The sequence below is a fragment of the Miniopterus schreibersii genome, assembly GCF_964146895.1.
Source record: "Miniopterus schreibersii genome assembly, chromosome: X".
Taxonomy (NCBI): Eukaryota; Metazoa; Chordata; class Mammalia; order Chiroptera; family Miniopteridae; genus Miniopterus; species Miniopterus schreibersii.
In genome coordinates, this window is record NC_138104.1 from 98,884,961 (window position 1) to 98,909,359 (window position 24,399).

General features: G+C 41.2%; 1 protein-coding gene across 2 annotated transcripts; it reads left to right on the forward strand.

Moving 5' to 3' along the window:
- The first annotated feature begins 4,424 nt into the window (after window positions 1–4,424).
- Window positions 4,425–23,560, forward strand: RBBP7 (RB binding protein 7, chromatin remodeling factor). Of its 2 annotated transcripts, none has more exons than XM_081126077.1 (12): window positions 4,425–4,826; window positions 5,647–5,791; window positions 9,185–9,330; window positions 13,014–13,187; window positions 14,200–14,315; window positions 17,516–17,676; window positions 18,385–18,511; window positions 18,626–18,703; window positions 19,514–19,590; window positions 21,353–21,410; window positions 22,233–22,343; window positions 23,105–23,560. In XM_081126077.1, exons 1-12 carry the CDS (start codon window positions 4,811–4,813, stop codon window positions 23,171–23,173), a joined length of 1,278 nt encoding a protein of 425 aa, XP_080982203.1. In that variant the 5' UTR covers window positions 4,425–4,810; the 3' UTR covers window positions 23,174–23,560. The 2 variants fall into 2 exon arrangements, with proteins under 2 accessions (XP_080982203.1, XP_080982204.1); XM_081126078.1 differs by having other exon boundaries at window positions 4,510–4,826; window positions 13,041–13,187.
- Window positions 23,561–24,399: the final 839 nt, after the last annotated feature.

Here is a 24,399-nt window from a genome sequence, read left to right on the forward strand (position 1 = left end):
TCCTAATGGATAGTCCTAGCAAACTGCAAGGAGTTTGAAGAAGGAAGGATGAGCTCACCCAGGAGAACTTTAGCACGCTGTTTCCCAGGGAAGAAAGAATGGATGATGGCTAACAATTGCAACAAACCTTCACTACCGTGAACCGCAGGAGAGGTCTTCACTTCCGTTGTAAATTACAATGTGTTGCATTTAAAACTTTAAACAAAAGAACAATGTGCTTGGGGTAGAAAGCTCGGAGCAATTTTTCTAGAAGAAGGTTCTACATGTGAAGCCTTCTTATCACTGCTTATGGATTGGGACAAGACCAGGAGGAGTTTCCTATTCAATATTTTTCATTTGACAAATATTTATTTACTACGCCCCAGTGATTCTAAGTCTAAGCCCCAGGGATTCTGGTCTAGGTCATTTCCTTTATTCACTGTCACCAATGAGTAGCTCAAGTTGCTTAACATTAATAGCTAGCACAATGGGGTAAGCTGGCCTTTCAGAAATCCAGAGGGACACCCCACAAAGGTTAAATATTAACGCATTTGTAAGTATAAAACAATTACTTCACTTTACCTAATAAAATATTACAATAGTTAAGTGAAAACAAAGTACAAGTTCAAACAAGCACAGGGTGTTACCTATTTTATAATAATTTTCCTTCAGCTCCCTCTCCTACAATTGCATTAAACAATATTTTAAAAGAAATTACTTAGAATCCTATCATACTAAGACAACTCTTCATTTGTCTGCATTACTCTTCTACCATTCTTTTATATATTTTTTTCTAAAATGTGTGGGGCCTTTTTTCCCGTCCATTGGGAAAAAATTCTACATAGAGCAACATATGAAGAATAAAATAACCATCATTCATAATACCAGCAACCAAGAGACAATATTTTTGTATATTTTCTTCCCCTCTAATAATTTGGATGAAAATAATATGGCCAGAAACAAAATTGGTATTCTTTACACTCCTCTTTTGCTTGCGTAATTATCAGATTTTCTGTAACCAGCTTTGCTTTTGTAATAACAAATAAAGGAATGTATAAAAAAGCAGGAGCTCCCTATGTTTTGTTCATTCCAGGTATCTCTAGTTCCCAGAACACTGCTTGGCACACAGTAGGTACTCCAAAATTTTTTCGAATGGCTAAGATTTTCACCAAAAACTAGTGAGACAGTGTTGTTAATGAACACACAATCACGGGGCAGCCATGTCCGGGATAAGTTCCCCCTCTCATTCCTTTTGGTAAATAGTTCATTCTATCACATACAGTCACTTTCGCTGTCTTAATATAAGATGGGATGGCTCGATTTCAAATTCCAGCTCCAACACACTGTGGCTTTGGCAAGAAACTTCACTACTCTTTGCCTGAACTTCCTCATCTGGTAAATACTGGCCCAGGTGCTGGGGATACAAAAAAAGAGCCTGACATCAGTTCACATTCTGGCGTAGAGGGAAAAGCCTATGAACAAATATGTCAGGTGCTGATAAGTGCTATGAGAAAAAAGAAAATAGAGTGAAGGGGACAGAAAGTGGTTACCTGTGGGGGGGGGGGGAGAGATGAGGGCCTGTTGTTATTTTATAAAGGGTGGGCAGGGATTGGCTAGAGGTTTCAAAAATATCCTAGTGTCCCTGTGTTTTTCAAACTTCAAGTTGTGACTAAGTGCGATCACAAAATCAATGTAGAGGTTAATCTGCATGTTTTAAAAAATGAAATACCAGAATACATCACACATATTAAAGGTCAGCACTGTTTGGTGTAATTTGTTTCATTTTACATACAAGTGTACTACACTAGTCTGTAAAACACCATCAGTATGGAGAAAATGGTGGTTAATACTAGAGCAACTTTGAGGTAAGCAGAGAAAGGTACCTAAACAGGGTCTCTCTCGGTTGATAGCCCACACCTTGTGAGTGAACCTGTTGGTGCCTTATTTGGGGAGTAGAATAAGCTGAGTACAAAAGAGATAAAAAGACAACCGCAGAGAAAATAGGAGAAAAGATTAAGACCAGAGCTAAGAAGTTGGAGCAAAAGGCAAAAACAAACTGAACAGTTAAGCAATTCAAAAGAGAAAACTGTATTACTTTTTTGTTGTTGTTGTTAACCTTCACCCAAGGATATTTTTTCCATTGATTTTTAGACAGAGTGGAAGGGAAAGAGAAGGGGAAAAGAAATAGAGAGGAGAGAGAGAGAGAGAGAAAGAGAGAGGGGGGGGGAGGGAGGGAGGGAGGGAGAGAAACATGATGTGAGAGAAACACATCGATTGGTTGCCTCCTGCATGCAGGCATGCACGCACACACCAGACCAGGGCTGGGGATTGAACCTGAGGCCCTTCAGTGCGCGGGCTGATGTTCTAACCACTGAGAATGCCAGCCAGGGTTGGTATTACATTTTTGATGCAAAAAAGTACTTGACAGGAAAAAGACCAAAAAAAATTAGAGAAACAGAATTGACAGATTCAATTTAGCAACAAAAACAAAACCCAAAGCTAATGAAATATGCTGTATATGATACTTTCAGGTGCAGTATATGATAGTGCTTGAACACTTTCAGAAACTCCCAAATATCTGCTCCATCCTCTCTGCTCTTACCGTCAGTGAGGTGGATGATACCTTTTTAAAAGAGATCGTCTGGGAAGATTTCTTTCAATCCTTTAAACATTTAATAGATTTTGGAAATCATGCCCACCCATCAGAAATAAGTGAAATATATTGAAGGGAGACTGGATATCATCTGGGAAGCCTCTTGCTGTGCACATAAGGAGGTTCCCATTGAAGCAGAGCTGTAACACAATTATTCCATAACAAGGTGGGCAAACTACAGTCCTCCAGCTAAACCCACCCACCCCTCCACCTGTTTTTGTATGACCCATGAGCCGAGAATAATTTTTCCATTTTCAAGTGGTTGAAAAAATTCATAAGAATGTTTTGTGGCACGGTTAAATTGTACGAAGTTCAAATTTCAGTGTCTATAAAGTTTTACTGGAACACAGCCAGGCTCACCCTTATTGTCTAGGGCTGCTTTCTCTATAACGTGACAGAGTTGAGTAGTTGCCCCCAAAGCCTGAAATCTTTCGGATCTGGCTCCTTTTAGAAAAACGTTTGCTAACCATTGTCCTAGAACAAGAGGGCTCTCTTGTTTAAACACCCTTCCAACTCTCTTTCCTCTCCAGATCCTCCCCTCCTCAGCTTTGGTCTCTAACAATCCTAGGCCCGACAGGAAGGCAGAGAGAGCATTAAAATGAATTGTATGGTATAGAGAACAGGAGACACCATACGGTAAATTTCTATATAAAGTAATATGAGTGGTTCTGCCACCGATTAGGATGACATCTGGGTTTGTTTCCCGATTAGAAAAGTGGACACCACAGTGGCAACTGGACGATTTCGTTTTATAATCCCCACGGTCATGTGCATGAAGACACTTAGAAAATATTAAAGCAGCAAATATTCCGGGGGGGTGCTTTTGTAGGGTGAGCCTCTCAGAGTTTGGATGTAGACTGAGGGCCCCTGGAACACGCCCCCCGACCCCATCCCCTCTGCTCCTGGCCCTTTTGGCTTTGCAGCCCGCTTTCTGCTCACCCCAACGCACTCTTCAGGGGCTACCAAGTTCCGGGGCAGAGCGGGACTCAGGCGAGCCAGCCCGGGTTAGCTTAGAGCAGCTCTACCCAGCTTCGAAAGCCTGGGGGGGGTTCGCCCTGGGCCCCCCCGCAGGTGATAAGAATGACTCAGCAGGGGCCGCGGCTGGGACTGAGATAAGAAAGCCAGTGCACGGACCAAAAAAATCTCCTGAATTCGAGTGAGAGGCTGCGAATCAACATCGAAGGACTCAAATGTGTGAACAAACGAAATGTAATTCAAGTCAGCTTCGGGCCAGTTGGCGTCCTGAGCTAGCACAGGCCGCAGGTTTAGCCTAACAGGGAGGCCCGGCGTCTTCTGCAGTCTGAAAACGCCCACGGCCTCTACAAAAGGCCCCCTTAGCCTCTGACAAACCCCACCTCAGCTCGACCAGGTTCCAGGAAAGGCTAGTCGGCTGGAGGGAAACCTTTCGGGGTGCACGGAATTGCATGTCCGTGATTATCGTGTGGACTTTGAGGACACAATCTCTCGAGACTAGAAACCATTTTCTTCTCGCTGAGATTTTGCTTGGCTAAGCGGCGACAGTCTCCCTGCCCCACTCCACCCCCCTCTTCATCCCCCACGGCCAGGGCCTCAGCATGCAACCACACCCCGCGGCCCCAGGGCTCGCCTCCTGGGCTCTCAGCCCCCGCGCAGCCTGCACGCCGCGCCACCATTCGCCCCACCCCCGCGCACCCCATCCGCCCCCGCGCCCAGCCCTGGGAGCGTCGGGCGAGTTCTCGCGCCTGCGCCTCGGAAACTTCCTGCCGCGGGACGCTCCGCCCACTCCCCAGAAGCCCGCCTCCGAACGCCGCGTGAAGCCTGCGTGCCGCAAGTCATTGGTAGAGACGACGAAGCCATCGGCTCCCAGGCCCGCCCCTCCACCGCCTCTTACTTTTCCCAGAGCGGATGCGCCTGCGCTCAGCTGCCTGGGCGGGCTGTGAGGCGCGGGTTGAAAAGTCTCGTTCCAAGTTTGGAGAGAGAGAGAAGAGCGCCTCAGTCCTCTGTACCCGCGAGCGGGGAGGAGGCAGGAGAGAAGGACGCGGCGTCTGGGGAGCACCCAGGCCCTGAGACGGAGCTCAGTCTTCGAAAGCTAGAAGCGTGTGGCGCGCCTGGGGAAGGCAGGAGCGCCTCCGGTTGGGCTGCTCTTGACTAGCGAGGGGAGTCTGAGGCAGCGGCGAGGGGCGAACGACCCGACGCAAGATGGCGAGTAAAGAGAGTAAGAGGCCCTGCGGGGCGGCGCGCGCCAGGGCCGCGGGGGGCGGCGGGCGCGCGAGGCCGCGGCACGCGCCGGAGAAAGGCGCGAATTGGCGTGCGGGGCAGGGGGCGGGGCCGGGCGCGAGGCTGGGCGCGCGCCTCGAGGGGCCTACGCGGGACGCGGCTGTGGCGCCGAGGGCTCGGAGCACTTCCGGAGCCGGGCGCGGGGCCGCGAGTTGAACCCCCTTCCCCCCTCCCGTCCCCCCTCCTGCGGTGGCGCTCCCTCAGGCGCCCTTGGCCCCCAAGCGGAGGCGGCCTTCGCCGCCGGAAAGCGGGCACGGCGGCTCTTTACGCGCGCGCGCCGACCGCCTCGGGGTCGCGGCCCTTGTCCGGGGGATTCTGGAACCCGCCGGCCTATGGCTGCCTACGCCGGCTTCGTGGCAGTGGAGGCCTCTCTTGATGGGGGATGGGGAAGCGGGTCGATGGCTTTCTGCTACACGTGGATTCGTCTCCCCGGGTGGGTCGTGGAGCCCCTCTGCATACGGGTCGTCATCTTAGAACAGGTGCGAACAGCTGTAACCGTCAAAACACTTTTGGTGTTCGTGTAATTAATTACCCAATTCTGTATACGCAGGAGGTATTATTGATCTCAAAGTGCAAAAAAATCAGCTTCCTGGCGTTAATATTCTCTGCACGCTCTGGGAAAGCGGTTAGTTGTTCGTGTCCAAATTAGAGGTAAAGAGAAAGAGTAGATTAGGTGTGGCCATCTCGAGGTGACCTCCAGTATCTGTGCAGATTCTGACTTCTATCCCTCTCAGCCACTTAATTTCTCCAAATTTCAGTGTTTGAAGATACTGTGGAGGAGCGTGTCATCAATGAAGAATATAAAATCTGGAAGAAGAATACACCGTTTCTGTATGATCTGGTTATGACCCATGCTCTTCAGTGGCCGAGTCTTACGGTTCAGTGGCTTCCTGAAGTGACTAAGTAAGGGTTCCTGGCAACTTATTTTGCACAGATTTAACTATTGTCCTGAATTTCCTACTCTTGGAATGTTATACATAGAACATAAGCATGTAATCAATTTAGCCCTTGGTTGAGGGGGCAGAGGACTTATTTTCAAAACTAACAAGTGATTTATGGGATGATTTCTGAGGTATAAGTATGGCACTAAAATGGGAGAATCTGTTGTGAGATTAATGATATTTGTAGGAAGCACCAGGTATATTTGACATTTCTTGCACTTAAATATACAACAGCATCTCTTTGAGTCAAGAAGAATGGATTTCTTTTAACTTTATTGAAAAATAGCATATGTACAGAAAAATGTACATATCATAAGGATATGACTTGATGAATTTTTACATAGTAACACACCCATGTAACCAGCCCCCCAAATGAATATATTTTAATTGGCAAAAGGGAAAAGAATTTAGCAGCAGTTCACTGAAGAAAAGGTGTTGTTATTGGCTTATAGTATGGAATACATTTTGAGGTCACTGTTGGTCTTCATGAGAGTGTTCTTTTCAGCTATTTCTAAAATTTCTCCGGTAATAATTGCTGACATAGAGTTTTATATCCTATTATTTGGTTTAATATTAAAAACAAGTACTTAGATTACTTCTTATCATCCTTGTTTTACTGATGTGGAATTAGGGGCTGAGTGCATGTTAAAGTGCTGGCGCAGAGTAAGTACACAGTAAGTGATGACTGATGCTGATCTCCCACCCCTTCCTGTTCAGAAATAATTTGTTAGGTAGGATGGAATAACTCTTGTTTCTCCCATTTGAATTTCAATGAAAGCTGCTTACCTGAAGTCTTTGTAAAATGTACTTATAACGTGTTCTGTGTAAAGATTTTTTTAAGAACAGATCTATATGTTCTCAGCCCACATACTGCTTTTATATGAACACTTAAGAATTTAGCAGAAAATACTTTAAATTGTACATTCCGTGGTGGTCTTTGCATACAAAGATGTAGGATCTGGTTGTGGGATGTGCAGTGGCTCTGGGAATTCAAGAAAATGCCAGCCAGCCTGCATTCTTGGATGTTGAGGATGGCTGTGTGTGCTTTGCAGGGTTCTGTTTGGGGTATGAAGGGATTGTGATTGTGTTTTGTCACTGTACAGAGCAGCTGAAAATGTTGGCTGCTCTTATTGCCCGGGTCTTTGAGGAACTAGTTCTTATTCAATCTCATAAGAAGACCTGCCTACATACACAACATGCTTCTGAATGATTATTTGCACTTTCTCGGCTGTTGTCTTTAAACTGAGTTAGGTAATTGATTTGGCTTTTTAAAGTTTTTATTTAGGTATTTCTTAATTATTTTTCAAAACTGGTAGGTCATTATTTTATATCTCTTATTAAATAATTTTTAAACATGAGACTACCTAAAAAGCTTTGTAGTCATTCAAATTCAGTTAGTACAACAGTGTATAGAGTGAAAAATAAGAATTCCTTCTCCATCCCCTATTCTCCTAGTTACCTTACCCAGAGAGAGTCCGTCATTGTTTGCAATTTCTTAGGCATCCTGCCAGCATGAAGTACATACATATATCTTCCTTCCACCTTTTTTTCTGGTAGCAAGTTGTTCACTTGACTTTTTAATTAGGAGTTTATATTGGAGGCTTTTTCCTTAGCGGCATGCTTAGATGCACTCATTTGTTTTAAAGGCTCCATAGAATTCCATTTATGGATATACTATAAATTATGTCACCAGTTCCCTATATTAATGGATATTTAGGTGGTTTTCAGTCTCACTGCTTCAGACAGTGCTGCTAAGAGTAACCTTGTGATAATCTGTGATTGTTGGATAAATTTCTTAGTAGTGGAGTCAAAGTGGTCAGAGGATTCTGACACTGAAAATGGACAAGGTTTTTTATCATTAGTCTTCTGCAGCCTTAGGTGTAGCCAGTATTGGAGGGAAATAGTGTAATAATGATTGGTTCGGGAAAATAAGCTTGTATTTTAATGATGGGAGAGGAAAGGATTTGTAGTAAAAAGAAAAATCTTAATATAATGATAATTGAATTTTAGAGTCAAGAAATTTTCCAGATCCTCCCAATCCATCTTGGAATTGTGCTCCTCAGAAAGGTCCTGTGATGTAACTTTTACCTGTTGGTCTTAGTTTTTCTGCTTAACCCTATAAAAACAAGTCACTTCCTTTTATGTCAGCCCTCTTTGGTGCCTCCTTTCTCTCAAGCATTCTTATTTCTTTTCAAATGGTTCTCATGAGATATGTTAAAATCCCCTTTCATGTTGAGCCACTATTCCCTGTAAAGGTTTCATTTTGTCTAGGTCCTCCTAAAGTACATTGCCTAGAGCCCAATTTTCTAAATGTGGTTTTCCAGTTAAATAAGTGGGCAAGTGCTCATGCACATTGCCTCCCCCTCCCCATATAAGTTCCTCTAAGATGGAATTACCTTTTTTTTCCCCCTTTATTGTTGAGAGTATTACAAATCCCCTCCCCCCCATTTTTCCTCCTTGATAACCACCACATCATATCCTTGGCCACTAAATGGACACCAACTAAGACCCATTTTTTTTCCCCAACAAGCGGCTGTTACTTCGCCATGGAGGACTTACTCTGTTCTTGGAGTTGTATGAGTATTTATTGTTCCTTTCTTAACTTTAAGCCAAATCTTGATAAAATTTCATCTTGTATTTTTTAGTTATTACTAAATTATATGTCTAGAAGTAACCCTCAAACCTTTTTTTAATAAACTACTGAATCCTTTGTATAACTGAAATTGAGAAACAGATAAATAGCCTAACTAGTCTAGTGTTGGGGTCCAGAGCCCTACTTCCCTCCCCTCCTCACTGAGGTGGGACCTTGGGGCACAGGTGAAAATTGCTATTCTAGAAAATACAAAGGGGAAAGCATTGTTAATAGATACAAATGCAAAATCACTGCGTGGACCAGAGTACCAAGGGGCGTGAGCACGTTCTTTAACCTCAAATTGATTTCCATAGAACTAGGTAACAAAGACACACACAAACACCCGGTAAAATTGAGAACACCCATTTCATACACCATAACCATAAATGGGGGGGGGGGGTCACATCTTGCCATTTACACTTATAACCTGTTTTTTAAGTGAAGAAACTGAAGCCCACAGGGAAGTCGTGATTTAAGAAATTGCATATAGCTAATTTTAGTTTGAGCCAGGATGTAACCAGTTTTTCTGCCATAACACCTTATTCTTTTCATTCTACTTTGTTGCCTCTTACGGGGAAATCAGAAACATGTAGTGTATTAAAATGGAAGATATTTTTTATATGAGAAGTCATGATTTATGAGTACAGGGATCAGCGATGAACTGAATTTCTTGGCAACTGGTTTCTTGTAGGATTAGTGTGACTTCTTTTCTTTTCCAAACAGACCGGAAGGAAAGGATTATGCCCTTCATTGGCTAGTGCTGGGGACTCACACTTCTGATGAGCAGAATCATCTCGTGGTTGCTCGAGTCCATATTCCGAATGATGATGCACAGTTTGATGCTTCCCACTGTGACAGTGAAAAAGGTGGTAGGTATACCATATATTCTAGTATTGGTGTCTTAAGGGAGTAAGCCTCTTTCTAATTACATGTTACTAAAACTTTATACTAATTTCTCTTTTGGCCCAGCAGTTTAATTACTAGGACTCTACCGTACAGAACTACTCACTACAGGTGCACAAAGATTTCACAGTAGCATTATTTTGCAGGATTGAAAGAAATGTTAGGATCAACCTAGCAAAGCAACCCAGATAGTAGTTCATAGGAAATTAGTTAAACACATTATGGTATGTTTGAAATATTGTGCTGCAGTTACAAAGAATGAGATAAATCTGTATGTACTGGTATGGAAACGTGCCCTAGATAAATTGGGTAACTGGTACGTGCATAAGAAAAAGTCAGGAGGCATATATACCAAACAGTTTTAGTCGATTAATAGTGGGGGGTTTTATGGAAGCTCTTGACTTCCTTGGGTGTGTTTTTTCCCCTCTAGTCAAACATTCATTCCCCCTGCTTTGTTATTCCCATGACCACCCAAGTTCCAACCAAGTTGTGGTAATTTTGCTAGGTGGACTCACAAGACTTGATAACAAATTATACTCATGGCTAAAGTTTGTTACAATAAAGAGTACATAACACAAGCAGCAGGAAGAAGATATGCATCAGGGAGTACAGGGAGGTCTGTTACAAGTCTCGTTCAGGGCTGCACAGGATGTGCTTTCTCCCTGGCAGCAAATAACAAGGATAAGTGCGAGTATCTCTGCCCAGGGAAACCCATTCAGGTGTCAAGGTCTAGAGGCTTTCATGGGGGGCTGGTTTCATAGGAACATCCTGTCCTGGCAGCCAGCCATGACACGGAAACTCAGGACCCCAATAATGAAACCAGGAGCGTTTCGTCAATGTTTATATTCGTGCGCAGCAACCTTGACAAACTGGTACAGCACAGTCTATTGCTCCAGGTGTACACCACAGAATCATCAATCCATCAGTAACATAAAGAACATTCTGAAAGCCATGTTCCCAGGACTTAATCCAGGGTCAGTTATGGTCCCAGTGTCTCTCAGCTGCGAACGCTAAGCAACCAGACTTGCTGGGTTAGTTAGTGCTCTCTGCACATCCTCAAATGACTTAGTGGATAGATCTTACCATTTTCTAGTGGTTTTGTTGAAAATAGTACATTATAGCTCAAGTCCCATACCCCATCCCATTCCTCCCTCTCCAGAATTAATCACTGTCCTGAAATTAGTGTGCCATTTTCAACTGTTTGTATTTTTATTACTCATGCAGTAGTAAATACACACAGTGTTCTTTTGCCGCTTGCTTTTTTCATTCAATATTATTCTTTTAAGAATAGATACATTTTTTGAATCCTCACCTAAGGATATGTTTATTGATTTTTAAAGAGGAAGGGAGAGAGAAAGAAACATCGATGTGAGAGAGAAACATCGATCAGTTGCCTCCGGTGTGTGCCCTGACTGGGGATCAAACCCACAACCTTTTTGGTGTGTGGGACGACGCTCCAACCAACTGAGCCACCTAGCCAGGCCACTCTATTATTTTTTATGTGTGTTGATGTCCCATATTGATGTCTCATTCTTTTAATTGCTGTATAGTATTATATTGTGATTAAACATCAGTTTATCCATTCTTCTACCAAGGGGTAGTTGGATTATATCTTTGTGGGTTTTTGCTCTTACAAACAATGCTTTAGTGAACATTCTTGCCATATCTCCTGTATACACATCGCAGAATTTATCTAGTGGGGTGGAATTGCTGAGTTGTATGGTATATTCATTGTCAATTAAAGATAATATAAAACTATTTTCCAAAATGGTTTACTCCCACAATTCAGTCCATTCCCCTGCCACCTTATGCCTTATTTCTGTAAATGTTGTAATCAGAAAGTTTTTAATGGCTCTAAAGTCACTTGTCTAGTGTATTACAGTCTAGCAAGTGACTGAAATAATTCAAAGCTAACACCTTTTTTCTCTTACAGTATTTTTAATGGATGCTATTTATCATTAAGGTAGTGGTTTTTCACACTTTTTAAAGTTTGAGAAAACAGCCCTGCGTTCAAAGTAAATCTTACCTAGAAACTCAATTTTTTTTAATTTTTTTTTTAAAAGGGGGTGGTAGTGGAGAGAGCTGTTGAGTTTGTTTTAACTAAGGGAGTTGGAAAACTGAATACCTTGATAGAAAAAAGGTTAGAAGGAATCCTTGGAGTCCACAGGGGTGGGGGCCGGTTTGAAGCAGGCTCTCAGGAGGTAGGAGGTGAGATAATCTAGAGGGGTGGCCTTAGGAAGCGGGAGACACATTTCTTCCATTGAAACAATGGGCAGAGGAAATGCTGAGAGTGAAACAGATGATTTTGTGTGGTTTTCAGCCACACAGAAATAGTAAGCTAACGTTTGCCATGGAGAAGAGTGGCTAAATTCTGGTATGAAGCCATGGGAGCCAATGTTCATTAAGCATTCCCACACAGAAAGAGCTGGCTGAAACTGTGAAGTAGTTTACTGCTTTCAGCATGTTTTCTCCAGGTCCAAACTAGTCTCTTTGACTTGTTACCTGCCTGGGTCCATTAGGCATTTGAGTTAGTGTTCTCTGACCAGAGACACTGGGTGAGCTAAAAAGGAATGTGCAAAGAAGCAGCAAGATAGGTCAGGGAAAAATAACAGTTACAATGTGAAGCCTCCGAATTTTTTGTGTCGGCAACTAATTCAAGTTTTTATCTATGAGCACAAAAAAGAAAATGTTCTTTGTTATTATCTGTGTAGATGTTCTCTGCTTGTATTTCTGCTACCATCTTGCTGCTTCCCAGACATTATGTTACTTTTTATGTGGATTTTTTACTTTTCCAGGGCCTTTTTAATTATTTTAACATTATAGTTTTATTCCCACACCAGATAGAGAGGTTCAGCCCCCTCGTTTTAGCGTTGGCACTCCACTAGCAGTAGAACCAAGTATGCTGGTGAAACTAGCATGTATGTGTTCCTTGGGTTTGGGTGGTGGTTAGTTGGCATGGACATCCTATTTGAGGATGTTTCTGACTTTAGACACAGGAGTGTTTATACTCTTGAGGGTGAAACCTTTCCTGTCTTGATGAAACCTAAAATAAGATGCTAATTCACTGCAGCACTTCCAAATGAGTTGTATTTGCACTGAAAGGCTGAAGTGTGTTTATTATGTGGTTATTTGAATTTTAGTGGATAACTACATCATCTTCAAAACTGAAAGAGGCTGATTTTTAAAAAAATATATATGTTTATTGATTTCAGAGAGAGGAAGGGAAAGAGAGAGAGATAGAAACATCAATAATGACAGAGTCATTGATCAGCTGCCTCTTGCACACCCCCTACTGGGGATTGAGCCCGAAACCCAAGCATGTGCCCTGACCAGGAATCGAACCATGATCCTCTTGGACCATAGCTCAATGCTCAACTGCTGAGCCACACTGGCCAGGCAAGACGCTGATTTTTAATTGTTTTAAATCCAAGGTGGAGCTGAATTAACTTGCATAAAATAGCTCTCAATATTTTTCAGTACAAATGGGTTTTGAGACTAAATTAATTCCAAGTGGCAAATGAACCAATATTTTTGTGTTCTCTCTCAATTTGTGTTGTATCCTATCATGTTAAAATCTACTGGGTTGATTAAATTGAATTTTGGATTTTAATTGTAAGTGTATGTGTTTATTTCTTTCTTCTCACATTAGAATTTGGTGGCTTTGGTTCTGTAACAGGAAAAATTGAATGTGAAATTAAAATTAACCACGAAGGAGAAGTAAACCGTGCTCGTTACATGCCGCAGAATCCTCACATCATTGCTACAAAAACACCATCATCTGACGTGCTGGTTTTTGACTATACAAAGCACCCTGCTAAACCAGGTAAAAAAAAGGGGGGGGGGCATTGCTTGACCATTTTTCTTGATTCAAAATCATTGCTTTAAAGTCATTCAAACTAGTATATGCTGTAATTTTTCAAGGTTTAAAAATTGGTTTTGTGGGTCCAATAACCACCCTCGATTTCAGTGATTTAACAGAAGGACCTCACAGCAGATTATATTCCTGGCAGCAAACAGTATAGAGGAAAAGCAGGAGGAAAAAGATACAGATCAGACATAGTCCAAAGAGGTCAGTCGTAGGCTTCTGAGTCCTTCCCTGCTGAGCTACACAGAACATGCGTTCTCTCTAGCAGCAAACCATGGGGGCATGTGCTAATGTCTGCCCAGGGAAACCCATTTGAGTCTCGGGGGTCTGGAGTTTTTTATGGAGATCTGGTTACATAGGCACATCTCATTCTACGACCAGTCAAGGTACGGGAAAGTCAGGACCCCAGCAGCGAAGCCAGATAACATCATAAATCTGCTAAACAATCCTACAAGTCTTGACAAGCTGCCACAGCATGCCCTACTGCTCTCAGTGTACAAAACTTCGTCGTTAGTGACTTGAAGAATTTTGTGAGGGTCACATTCCCAGAAACTGGCTAAGGGTCAGTCATGGTTACAGGCTACCCCGGATAAATACTAGGGCTGAGCAACCAGGCTTGCTGTGTTACCTCTTTCCTCACAAAAATATTTTTAAATGACCCAGGGGTGAGGCAAGTTGTCATTGTGCAAATTTGTAGAACAGCTGTAGTTTTCAGTATTTTGTGTTAGAGCTAATACTAAGTTTTACAAAGGAACTGGTGGTTTTATGGTCATGCGACCTGGTTTGCATTGAATATTTGAAACGCACAGAGAACAGCTTTTCAAGGTGGCTTTGTGTCAGACCAAGTCCATGTGGGTATGCAATGCTTTTCCAAACATAATAAATGTTATGGCTCACTCAGGTGAGGCTTTGCTCTTACAATTCCAATAAACAGATAATCAGTAGTTAATGCATTTCTTTCTTTCTTTAGACCCAAGTGGAGAATGTAATCCTGATCTTCGGTTAAGAGGCCACCAGAAGGAAGGCTATGGCCTTTCCTGGAATTCTAATTTGAGTGGGCATCTGCTAAGTGCATCTGATGACCATGTAAGAAATTTATTCTTCCTAATCTACTCATGTAGAGTTAAAGACAGTGTCACAGCTCTGCATTGCTGGAGCACTATATAGATGAAAGGTTTTCTAAGATAATATTGCTGATTATTGTGATAACGTTTACACAGGATTTAGATCAGTGGTTACCAAACTTTCCTTTTGGAGCCTTAGGATTTCACAAAGCTGTTTCGGAGTAGCCTTAGAATGAAGGGAAGGTGCTCAAAGGGTATCCTCTTATGTAAAACTAGACCTCTATAATGGAAACTATGAAGTGTTTGTGAGGCATGATTAATAGAAATTAAGTTTTATGTTTTTGTTGTTTTAAGTGTACAGTTCTGTGGGATTTAGTGTATTCACAAAGCTGTGAAACCATCACCACTATATAATTCTAAAACATTTTCATCAAATGTCACAAAAAGAAACTCCATACACATTAAACAGTTATTCCCCAATCCCTTCTTCCCACAGCTCCTGGCAACCACTAATTTATTTTCTATCTCTAAAGATTTGTTTCTCTTTAATATTTCATATAAATGCAATCATATAGTATGTGGCCATTTGTGTCTTGCTTCCTTCACTTTGCATAATGTTTTCAAGGTTCATCTGTGTTGAAGTATATGTCAGTACTTCATTTCATTTTATAGCTGAGTTATATTTCATCATATTGATATTCTGTGGTTTATTCATTTATCAGTTGATGGACATTTGGTTTGCTTCCACTTTGGAGCTATTTTGAATGATGTTGCTGTGAACATTTTTGTACAAGTTTTGTGTGGACATGTTTTCATTTCTCTTGGGTAATTACCTAGGAGTGGAATTACTGGGTCATATGGTAACTCTATGTTTAACTTATTGATGAAGTGCCAAATTGTTTTCCAAAGCAGCTGCACCACTTCACATTCCCACCAGCAATGTACCAGGGTTCTAGTTTCCCCATGCCCTCACCAACACTTGTTATTGTCTGTCTTTTTTATTATAGCCATCCTAGTGAGTGTAAAGTGGTGTCTCATTGTGGTTTTGATTTACATTTCCCTAATGACTAATGATGTTGAACATCTTTTCATGTGCTTATTGGCCATTTGTATATTTTCTTTGGAAAAGTGTGTATTCAAATCCTTTGTCCATTGATAAATTTTGTTGTTGTTTTGATTGCTGAGTTGTAAGAGTTCTAGATAGATAGAAGTTACCAGATATGTGATTTCAGAAATTTTTCTCCCATTCTGTGGGTTGTCTTTTCACTTTTTTGATGAAGTTCTCTGAAACAAAAAAAAGTGTTTAATTTTGAGTCCAGTGTATTTTATTTTGTCACTTGTGCTTTTGGCATCATATCTAAGAAGCTATACATAACCCAGCATCAAAAAGATAAACACCTATGTTTTATAAGACTTATAGTTTTAGCTCTTATATTTAGGTCTTTGAGCCATTTTGAGTTAATTTTTATATATAGTGTGAAGTAGGGGGGCCAACTACATTTTCTGCATGTGGATATCCAGTTTCCCTGCACCATTTGTTGAAAAGACAAATCTTTCCCTGCTGAGTTGCCTCAGCATTCTTAATATAAATTATTTTAACAATTAAAAGTACCACACAAATGCAGAGGGATCCCATTAATTTCTTGTAGAACAATGTTTGTAGCATTCTTGCCACTAATGGCCCCATATCTTTAGGGATCCCATACTGTAAGCAGAAAGTGTTTGGTATGACTCCAACCAGAAGCCAAGAGTAGACTTCTGGAGCTCATGTAAGTTGGCCACAGTTAGCATTTTATATCAGCTTTTTGAAAGCGGGTTTTTTGCCTTCCTTAGTTATATCCCTATGCCTTGAACAGGATCTGTCACATCACGGACCTTTATATTTCTGCTGATTGCAGTTTCTGTTAGCTTTTTGAAATATTGAAAGTAGTTAATTGGCCCAGTCAAGATTCTTTAGTTAATGCAACCAAAACTGACTTTGGCTGATTTAAACAGAAAAGGAATTTATCAGAAGGGCATTGGGTAAGGTACACAGAATTGCTGTGATGGTTAGAAAATGGCCTGGAAAAAAGAGGGGAGGCCAGCAAATCAGGCCAGTGAAGACACCCTGGAAAGTGGATGTTATGTTCCCCCACCCATCAGTACAGATTCTCCCCAGTTTCAGTTCACAATTCAAAGTCCTGGTTGGACTCATGGAGCCTGTATCACATTCCTGCTTTCCTCACAGTGGACAGGGGGTAGTCTTCCAAACAGGGAAAATGGGTTACTTAATTACTAGTACTTTTTGAAGACACCAGGCTGGGAGTTGCATTGAAAATAATAGCTGATGTTTTCCACGGGCTCTGCATGTGCCAGGCATCTTGCTAATCTTCCCAGGATCCATCCTTCTAAGGTGAGGGGGGCCCGTGGCAAAACAGATGAAGCCATTACCAGTGTCAGTGGAAATATTGTGAATATACCTTGATGGAATTGCCTCTTCTATATGATTGGATGAGAATCATTGCCCTATAGCTTGTGGTATTTTTTTTTCCATAAAAACTTAAAACTTTCCTTTTAACTTTTTTGTGTGTGTTGGGATGTCAGGAGAAGACAGAGCTCCCAGAGCTTGCTGGCGCCCTGGCCTCTGCTTGGGCTTGCCCTGCTGATGTTTGAGGAGCACACCATGGGATCTGTCTGCAGGCCCCAAGCTCTGGCCTCTCATAGTAGCCTCGTAGGACTTTCTGGGTCATTCACCTGTCACACTTCTGATGTCTGTGGTGGTTTCTCCTATGAGAGGCTTTGTTCAAAGACTTTTGCCTTTTAAGAGGCACATTTTAGTTTTAATTATCAGTTTCCCAACCCAGCGTGAATTTTTAGGGCATATCAGTTCAGGGGATGCCAAATGCTGGGCTCTCAGTGTTGTGTAATCTAGTTCAGATGAGTTTTAGATACTTAGCTGAATGTATGTAGGTAGAAACTCTGAGTGTCCCTTGCCTGTCGGCATGCTGAGTCTCCCCCTGCCGTCCCCATTACAGTGTATTTTCTTTGCACTTCACATCTTGGATCATGGAAGCTGCACCCATACACTCTATTGTTTGTGAAGCTTCACTTTGGTTTGTATTACTCTTATGTTTATTTCTAACATTATATAGTTAAATAGTTTTGTTTTTAATGAAGGTGTTTTAAGTAAGTGGTTAGCATTTAAATTCAATCTTATGGCTTTTGTGGTTTTTCCTCCTTTAGACTGTCTGTCTGTGGGATATAAATGCAGGACCAAAGGAAGGCAAAATTGTGGATGCTAAAGCGATCTTTACTGGCCACTCGGCTGTTGTCGAGGATGTGGCCTGGCACCTGCTGCACGAGTCACTGTTTGGATCTGTCGCTGATGATCAGAAACTTATGATGTAAGGTTGAAAATTCAGTGGGGTGTTGTTATAGGTTGTCCTGAATGACTGTCAGTGATTGTGGTAGCCTGTGATTTAATTTTTTTTTAAGTTATGTCCTGGCTTTTATAATTGGCATATAATAAACTGCATGTATATAATGGCCTTTTCACATAAAAGTTACTGTGCTATATGTACAAAATTTTTTATTTAAAAAAGAAAACAGGGATGTAAACGTGAAGAAGCATGCTTGGTGTGGAGGTAAATATCAAAATTGGGATCAGGGTGACTTTTTTGAAAATTAGGGAGGAGAATGATTATATTGGCATGGCCACAGGGCTGCAGTCAACAACCTAGAATGCTTTTTTATCTCAAAGGAACTAATACTGGGGGCAAATAAGGCAAAATACTGAAATTAGATGAGTCTGGGTTGTAGATTTCAAATTATGTTATTGTCAGTATTTTGTGTATGCTTGAAATAGTTGGTAAATTAAGACAGGAATCTAATAAATGAGAAACCAGAAATAGCAGCCCTAGTTCATTCTCCATAGGTTTAGAAGATATCACTTAGTGGTTGGAACTATGAATTGCCAACCCTAGGCATGGTTGGTGTTTAAAGGGGCAAGCTTAGAGGTGGTGTAGACTGGTGCTCACAAGGAAATGAGCATGAGATCTGAGAAGTTGGGGAGGGTCAAGTGGCCTCGTGTGCCTTGTACCTTTGTGTTTTAGATGGGACACCAGGTCCAATACCACCTCCAAGCCGAGCCACCTGGTGGATGCGCACACCGCTGAAGTCAATTGCCTGTCATTCAATCCCTACAGCGAATTCATTCTCGCAACTGGTTCTGCGGATAAGGTTTTTACATTTTTGCATATTTGGTGTTTACAAACCCAGTTGTCTTGTATGGTAATCAGGTACTTTAAAACTATGGAAAGTGCAAGAATGAATTTTTCATTTATTTTTCTTCAGACTGTAGCTTTATGGGATCTGCGTAATTTGAAACTAAAGCTCCATACCTTTGAATCTCATAAAGATGAAATTTTCCAGGTATGACAGTTTTCTGGTGTCTTTCTATCAGGTTTTAGTAACTTTTTGGTAGGGGGGAATTAAATTTTTTTCTTTGTTTATATAGTGGGCATGAAACATTGTTTTTTTAAAAGCTCCTCTTATGTATAAGTTAACTAGCAGGAAATAAATTGGAGCTTTTTGAGAGACTATTAGTTCAGAAGTAGAAGAAAAAGCCTTGCAAAATACGATTAGTATAAAAAGTGGAATCCAAGCATTTTCAGTTAAGGTATGCCAGTGTGGCGGCTCCTCTAGTAAAAAAATATCTTGTATGTGGTTTAAAAGAGAGATTTGCATAGGTTAAGATACCCTTCATTGCCCTGGCTGGCATGCATGGCTAAGTTGTTGAGCATACACCTATGATCCAGGAGATCTTGTTTCGATTCCCGGTCAGGGCACAAGCCCAGGTTGCGGGCTCGATCCCCAGTGGGGGGCAGCTGATCAGTGACTCTCTCATCATTGATGTCTCTGTCTCTCTCCCTCTCCCTCCCTGCCCCCTCCAATAAAAAATATACTTTGTTGAAAGTTTTAAAAGCTTCTGGGATGGTTATGGGGCTGAATAAGTTTATGGGACCCCCTAGCTGAATTCTATGTTGGGGAGTGCATCCTTCCTGGGGTCAGGCCAGGGAGATGGTCAATTTAAGAGCACTTGAAAGGATCGGACAAGAAGGGTGAGGGCTGTAGGCCAAGGAGAGGGTACAGACACACCATGGGGAAATAGTGAGGATTAGGACAATATCCACAAACCTTAGGAAGGGTGATTGTTTTACGTTTTCAAATATGTATTGCTAGGTCCACTGGTCTCCACATAACGAAACTATTCTGGCTTCAAGTGGTACTGATCGCCGCCTGAATGTGTGGGATTTAAGGTAACTCCAAATCTAATGATCAGAAACTGCATAAATATGCTAATCTGGGAGATTATGTAATTCATAAATTTAGAAGAGCAATTTTCTAACCCCTGTTTAATAAGTCTAATGTTAAAGCGACTTTTTAAGTGCCTTCCTGAAGAATCTTTGTTCCATAAAACAGAAGTAAATCAGCAAATGAGCTGTAAAACAAGTTTATGCCATGTCTTATTTTTCTGTTGATATTCAAAATTGAAGTTGGGGGAGGGGTGCCTTTGTGTTTTAACATCCAAATGATTGTATTGAAAATACTATTGCTGTAGAAAGCGGTAAAGATGTTAGCTGTTCATGTCTCATGGAATCTCACATATACCTGCGGGACTAGTCTTTCTCAGATTTTCTACCATTTGCTCTTCCGTGCTTTCATCAATTCAGTAGGCAGATAAGTTCCTGCAGTAGGTTAACTGCTGGGGATATACTTTGGAATGGGATAAGCACAACCCATGCTTTTGGAGAGTTTGTGTTCTTCTGAGGGCTCATTGTATAGTTTCTTCCAGTTCTTAAAGTTCTTGACTTCAGAGTGGCCATTCAGTTACCAAAGAATAACTTTATTCCTGCCTGTAGTAAATGTGTTGTATTGAAGTGGACTGAGTTTTTAGTATTAAAACCAACACTGCCTTAATTACAGACAGTAGACCCATCATTCAGCGTATGGAACAGACAGTGCAGAATAAAATGCTGGTAAAACTTTTAAACATCTAATGTTCCGTGTTCTTATGGAACAAACTCTGGACATGATAGATGCTTTAAAATGTAGAGGACCTTTAAAGCAGTTGAGTATGTTTGAAAACAATTTTAGTAGTAAAATTAGAAACCTAAAACAAAAATATATAGTGGTTGTATGAGGTGGGACAGCAAGGTTTGGAAGTCTGATGCCCTGGCAACTGGATTATCCCTAAAGGTGCCAAGAATAAATTTGCACACATTGTATAATTTCTTCTTAAAATTCATTTATGACTTGCTTACTATTAAAATTATATTAGGTAAAATTACAAATTAAAATGGTCAGTGTTAGCAATTATATTTCTGACAGGGAGTAGAAACATAATTGTCTAGCAGTCTCCCATTTTTGGTTTATTTGATTGATTGGTTTTATGGGAAGGAAAAAATATCACTTAGAAGGTTGTATGTTTTGGCTGTTTTTTTCCAGCATTTATTACTAGCAAAGTCCACCTTTGGGCTAGATAACAGATAGGCTGATAAGTGTTATGTCACTTAAGAATGAGTTCACCAATACTGGTGGTAGATTCTACAAAGTGAAGTTTTTAAGAAAAAAAATTTTAACATTTCCTTGGCCTATACGATCCATAAAGTTGCTTTGTAGTCATATCTTCAGGTCTGTGGTTCTGATGTGTTACTATTTCTCACTCCTGGAATGAAAAAGGCTTTGAGAGAGAAGTATGGGGGCCTGGCTTCAGTACTTACACACTTTTCACCTTTTAATTCCAATGCAGTAAACATCACAATGAAAATATTAAATGAATTTTAATATTAACAGTTTCTATTCTGCAGTTTCAATTATGAATAGCTCTTACCCATTTCCAGAAAGTAACCCCCCCCCACCTTTCCATCAAATAATATTAAAACTCTAATTCATAGCAGCTTAGAGATGTTTTTCCAGTAAGGGTGTGTTTTAAGATGCGCTTTCTGGGCTGCCATTGGTTTTGCAACATTCACACTTCAAGAATTTCAATAACAAAAGCATTATGCTCTTTCTCAATAGCAAAATTGGAGAAGAACAATCAGCAGAAGATGCCGAAGATGGGCCTCCTGAACTCCTGGTATATGTTGGCTTTCTTATGCAAGATGAAATGTCACATACAGATTGGATTCTGTCATTGATCCTGTGTATATGGAAAATGAGTCAAAACTTCAAATTCTAGCTCTTGATGATGTCCAGTTGGAGGTCTTGGAGGTGGTTGTGATTGGGGTTTGGCATTTATTGAAAATAGGAAACAGCCCGGCCAGGCATGGCTCAGCGGTTGAGCGTCAACCTAGGATCCAGGCGATCGGGGTTCGATTCCCAGTCAGGGCACGTGCTGGGGTTGCGGGCTCGATCCCCAGTCAGCATGCAGGAGGCAGCCAATCATTGATACTTCTATCCCTCTCCTTTCCTCTCTCTGAAATCAATAAAGCTATATTTAAAAAAAAGGAAACAGAGCCCAGTAGGTTTTGGCCAGTGTTTCATTAAAAATAATTTGAGCTTCTGGAAAATAGTGTATAATAACTCCTCACTGATTTCAATTGTAGTATTTCTGAGGGGTTTTGGGGGTTGGAGAGAGCAGGTGTTTAGTTAGCAACACTTAACACTTTCTGTGGGAAAATTTTAATGACTGGATTTTTAAGTTCCCTGCCCAGAAACTAAACTCCCTTAATCTTGTTGATGCCAGCAGTGCCTGTCTCCCTCCCATTCCTAATCGAATCATCTTGGGATCTTGGTGACCCCTTGAAGTTTAAGGTTTACGTGGTGGTGTATTAAGCCTATACTGCCCTCCCTCCAAACAGCAGGACAGCGACACCCAGCCCTGCCGTTGTAAGACTGTTGCTTTAAAAACTAACAACCTAAGAGATGAAACCAAGGCTTTTTTTGTTCCTATTAACAGTTTATTCATGGAGGACACACCGCCAAGATATCAGACTTTAGCTGGAACCCCAATGAGCCATGGGTCATTTGCTCAGTGTCTGAGGATAACATCATGCAGATATGGCAAATGGTGAGCTAAAATATTTTTTTTTCTTAAATGACTTATCTTGTAAAGGAGAGGTTAACTAATGATATAATGTAATGGAAATATTTCAAAAGTCTAGATGTGTATTGTACAAAATATTTATAGAAAGGGAATAATTTTAAAAAACATTTTTCCATTTTAACAACAATCCTTAGTTTAGTATGTACCTGTCAAGTCGGGAGAAATCTCTATACATATCTGTGTAAACATAGATGTAGACACAGCATGTGCTCTGATTTTCATGATTACTCTTCTTCAACCGGGTTCTTGGTGTCACTGCTCTATGTCCAGTGTCTGTTGTCATAGACATGGAGGATACAGGAGGAAAGTGTCCACATGATACTCAGCTCTCTGAAGATTAGCACTGAGTACACAACTGACATCTCTTAGGCATTGAGGTGTTAACCAACCCTCATAAATCTCAGGGCTATTGCTCCCTCTAAATGATGCTTGAAATGCTTTGGGGAAACACCTTTATGAACAATAACTGAAATAAATAGTGCATAGGCAGCTAGGGATATATGTGGAATTTACACTGGCCTGCCTTTCCTCATCACATTGATTAGAGTGTTTGGGGGGGAAACAAAACTACTGAAGTACTGTAAAAATGTGTCCACTTCCAACACTGAAACACATTGCCCTGTGGATCCAAAAATCTGGATGGAATTATTAAATGCTATTTTTAGATAGTCTTATAAAAACCATGGGGAGTTATACCTATGAATTTATTTGGTTGTTATCTCCAGGCTGAAAATATTTACAATGATGAAGAGTCAGATGTCACAACCTCGGAACTGGAGGGGCAAGGATCTTAAACCCAAAGTATGAGAAATGTTTCTGTTGAATGTAATGCTAACATGAATGCTTGGTTTATCAAGCGCCAAAAAAAGCATTGTATAGTAGGAAATGTTAAGTGGGATGGCATATGGCATTCTTTACCTTCTGATTCTAGCACTTTCAAGTGAGCTATTGCGTTCTGTATCATATCGTAGCTTTTAGGGAAGAAAGAAATGTTGCTGAGAAAGAACATGACAGTTTTAAAATACAAGTAGCAGGGTACTGCCTTTGATTCAAATATTTTGTTTTGTTTTCTCAAACTAAGTGCTTGCTGTTCTGAATATGCAAGAATAACTTTTACACTTTCCACTCCCCTCCCAACACTTGTTGATTTGCTTTGCAGAAAATAAAGTTTTAAAATAAAACTTGTTTTATTCTTTTAGAACCTGGGTAGGGATGTGTGTCTGTCCCTTTATTGAGAAGAAGTGCATGTGTGTGTGCGTCCCTTTCTTGTGAGGAAGCCGTTAGGTGCCCACATTGAACCTTTACCAATTTTCTTCCTATGGTACAGGACAGTATCCTAAATCCAAAGGTGGGAGAAGTTAGGTGTCAATTTTGTGGTTGGTAGATTTATAAACCTAGAACTACCTTTGACCCACATCCTATTTGTGCCTTAACTTCAGACAGTTTTGCCTGGCAAAAAAAAACAACACACCTTTAGACAGTTTTAAAGAAACACTAGATTTTCCCCTCAAGAGAATGAAAGCTTGTTTGCTCACATGATAGGGACCCAAAGAGGGGGCAAAACCAGGTTGCAAGTTGGCCCTTCAACCTATGTTGTAAAGCCTGCCAGCTAGGAATGGTTTTCACATTTCTTTTTTAAATGTTTAGACAGAGCCCAGCCGGGCGTGGCTCAGCGGTTGAGCGTCAACCTAGGATCCAGGCGATCAGGATTTGATTCCCAGTCAGGGCACATGCCCGGGTTGCGGGCTCCATCCCCGGTCGGGGGTGTGCAGGAGGCAGCTGATCAATGACTCTCATCATTGATGTTTCTCTCTCTCTCTCCCTCTTTCCTCTCTCTGAAATCAATAAAGATATATTGGGGGGGGGGGAGTAAATGTTTAGACAGAAACAAAAAAATGTAACAAAAACCTTGTATGGCCCACTATGCCTGTACACCTGACTTAGAGAAAATCTGGTATGTTACTTTTTGCTCCTCATGCTTCTCTGTGTGTAAAGCATACATAACTATTTTCCTGTTACT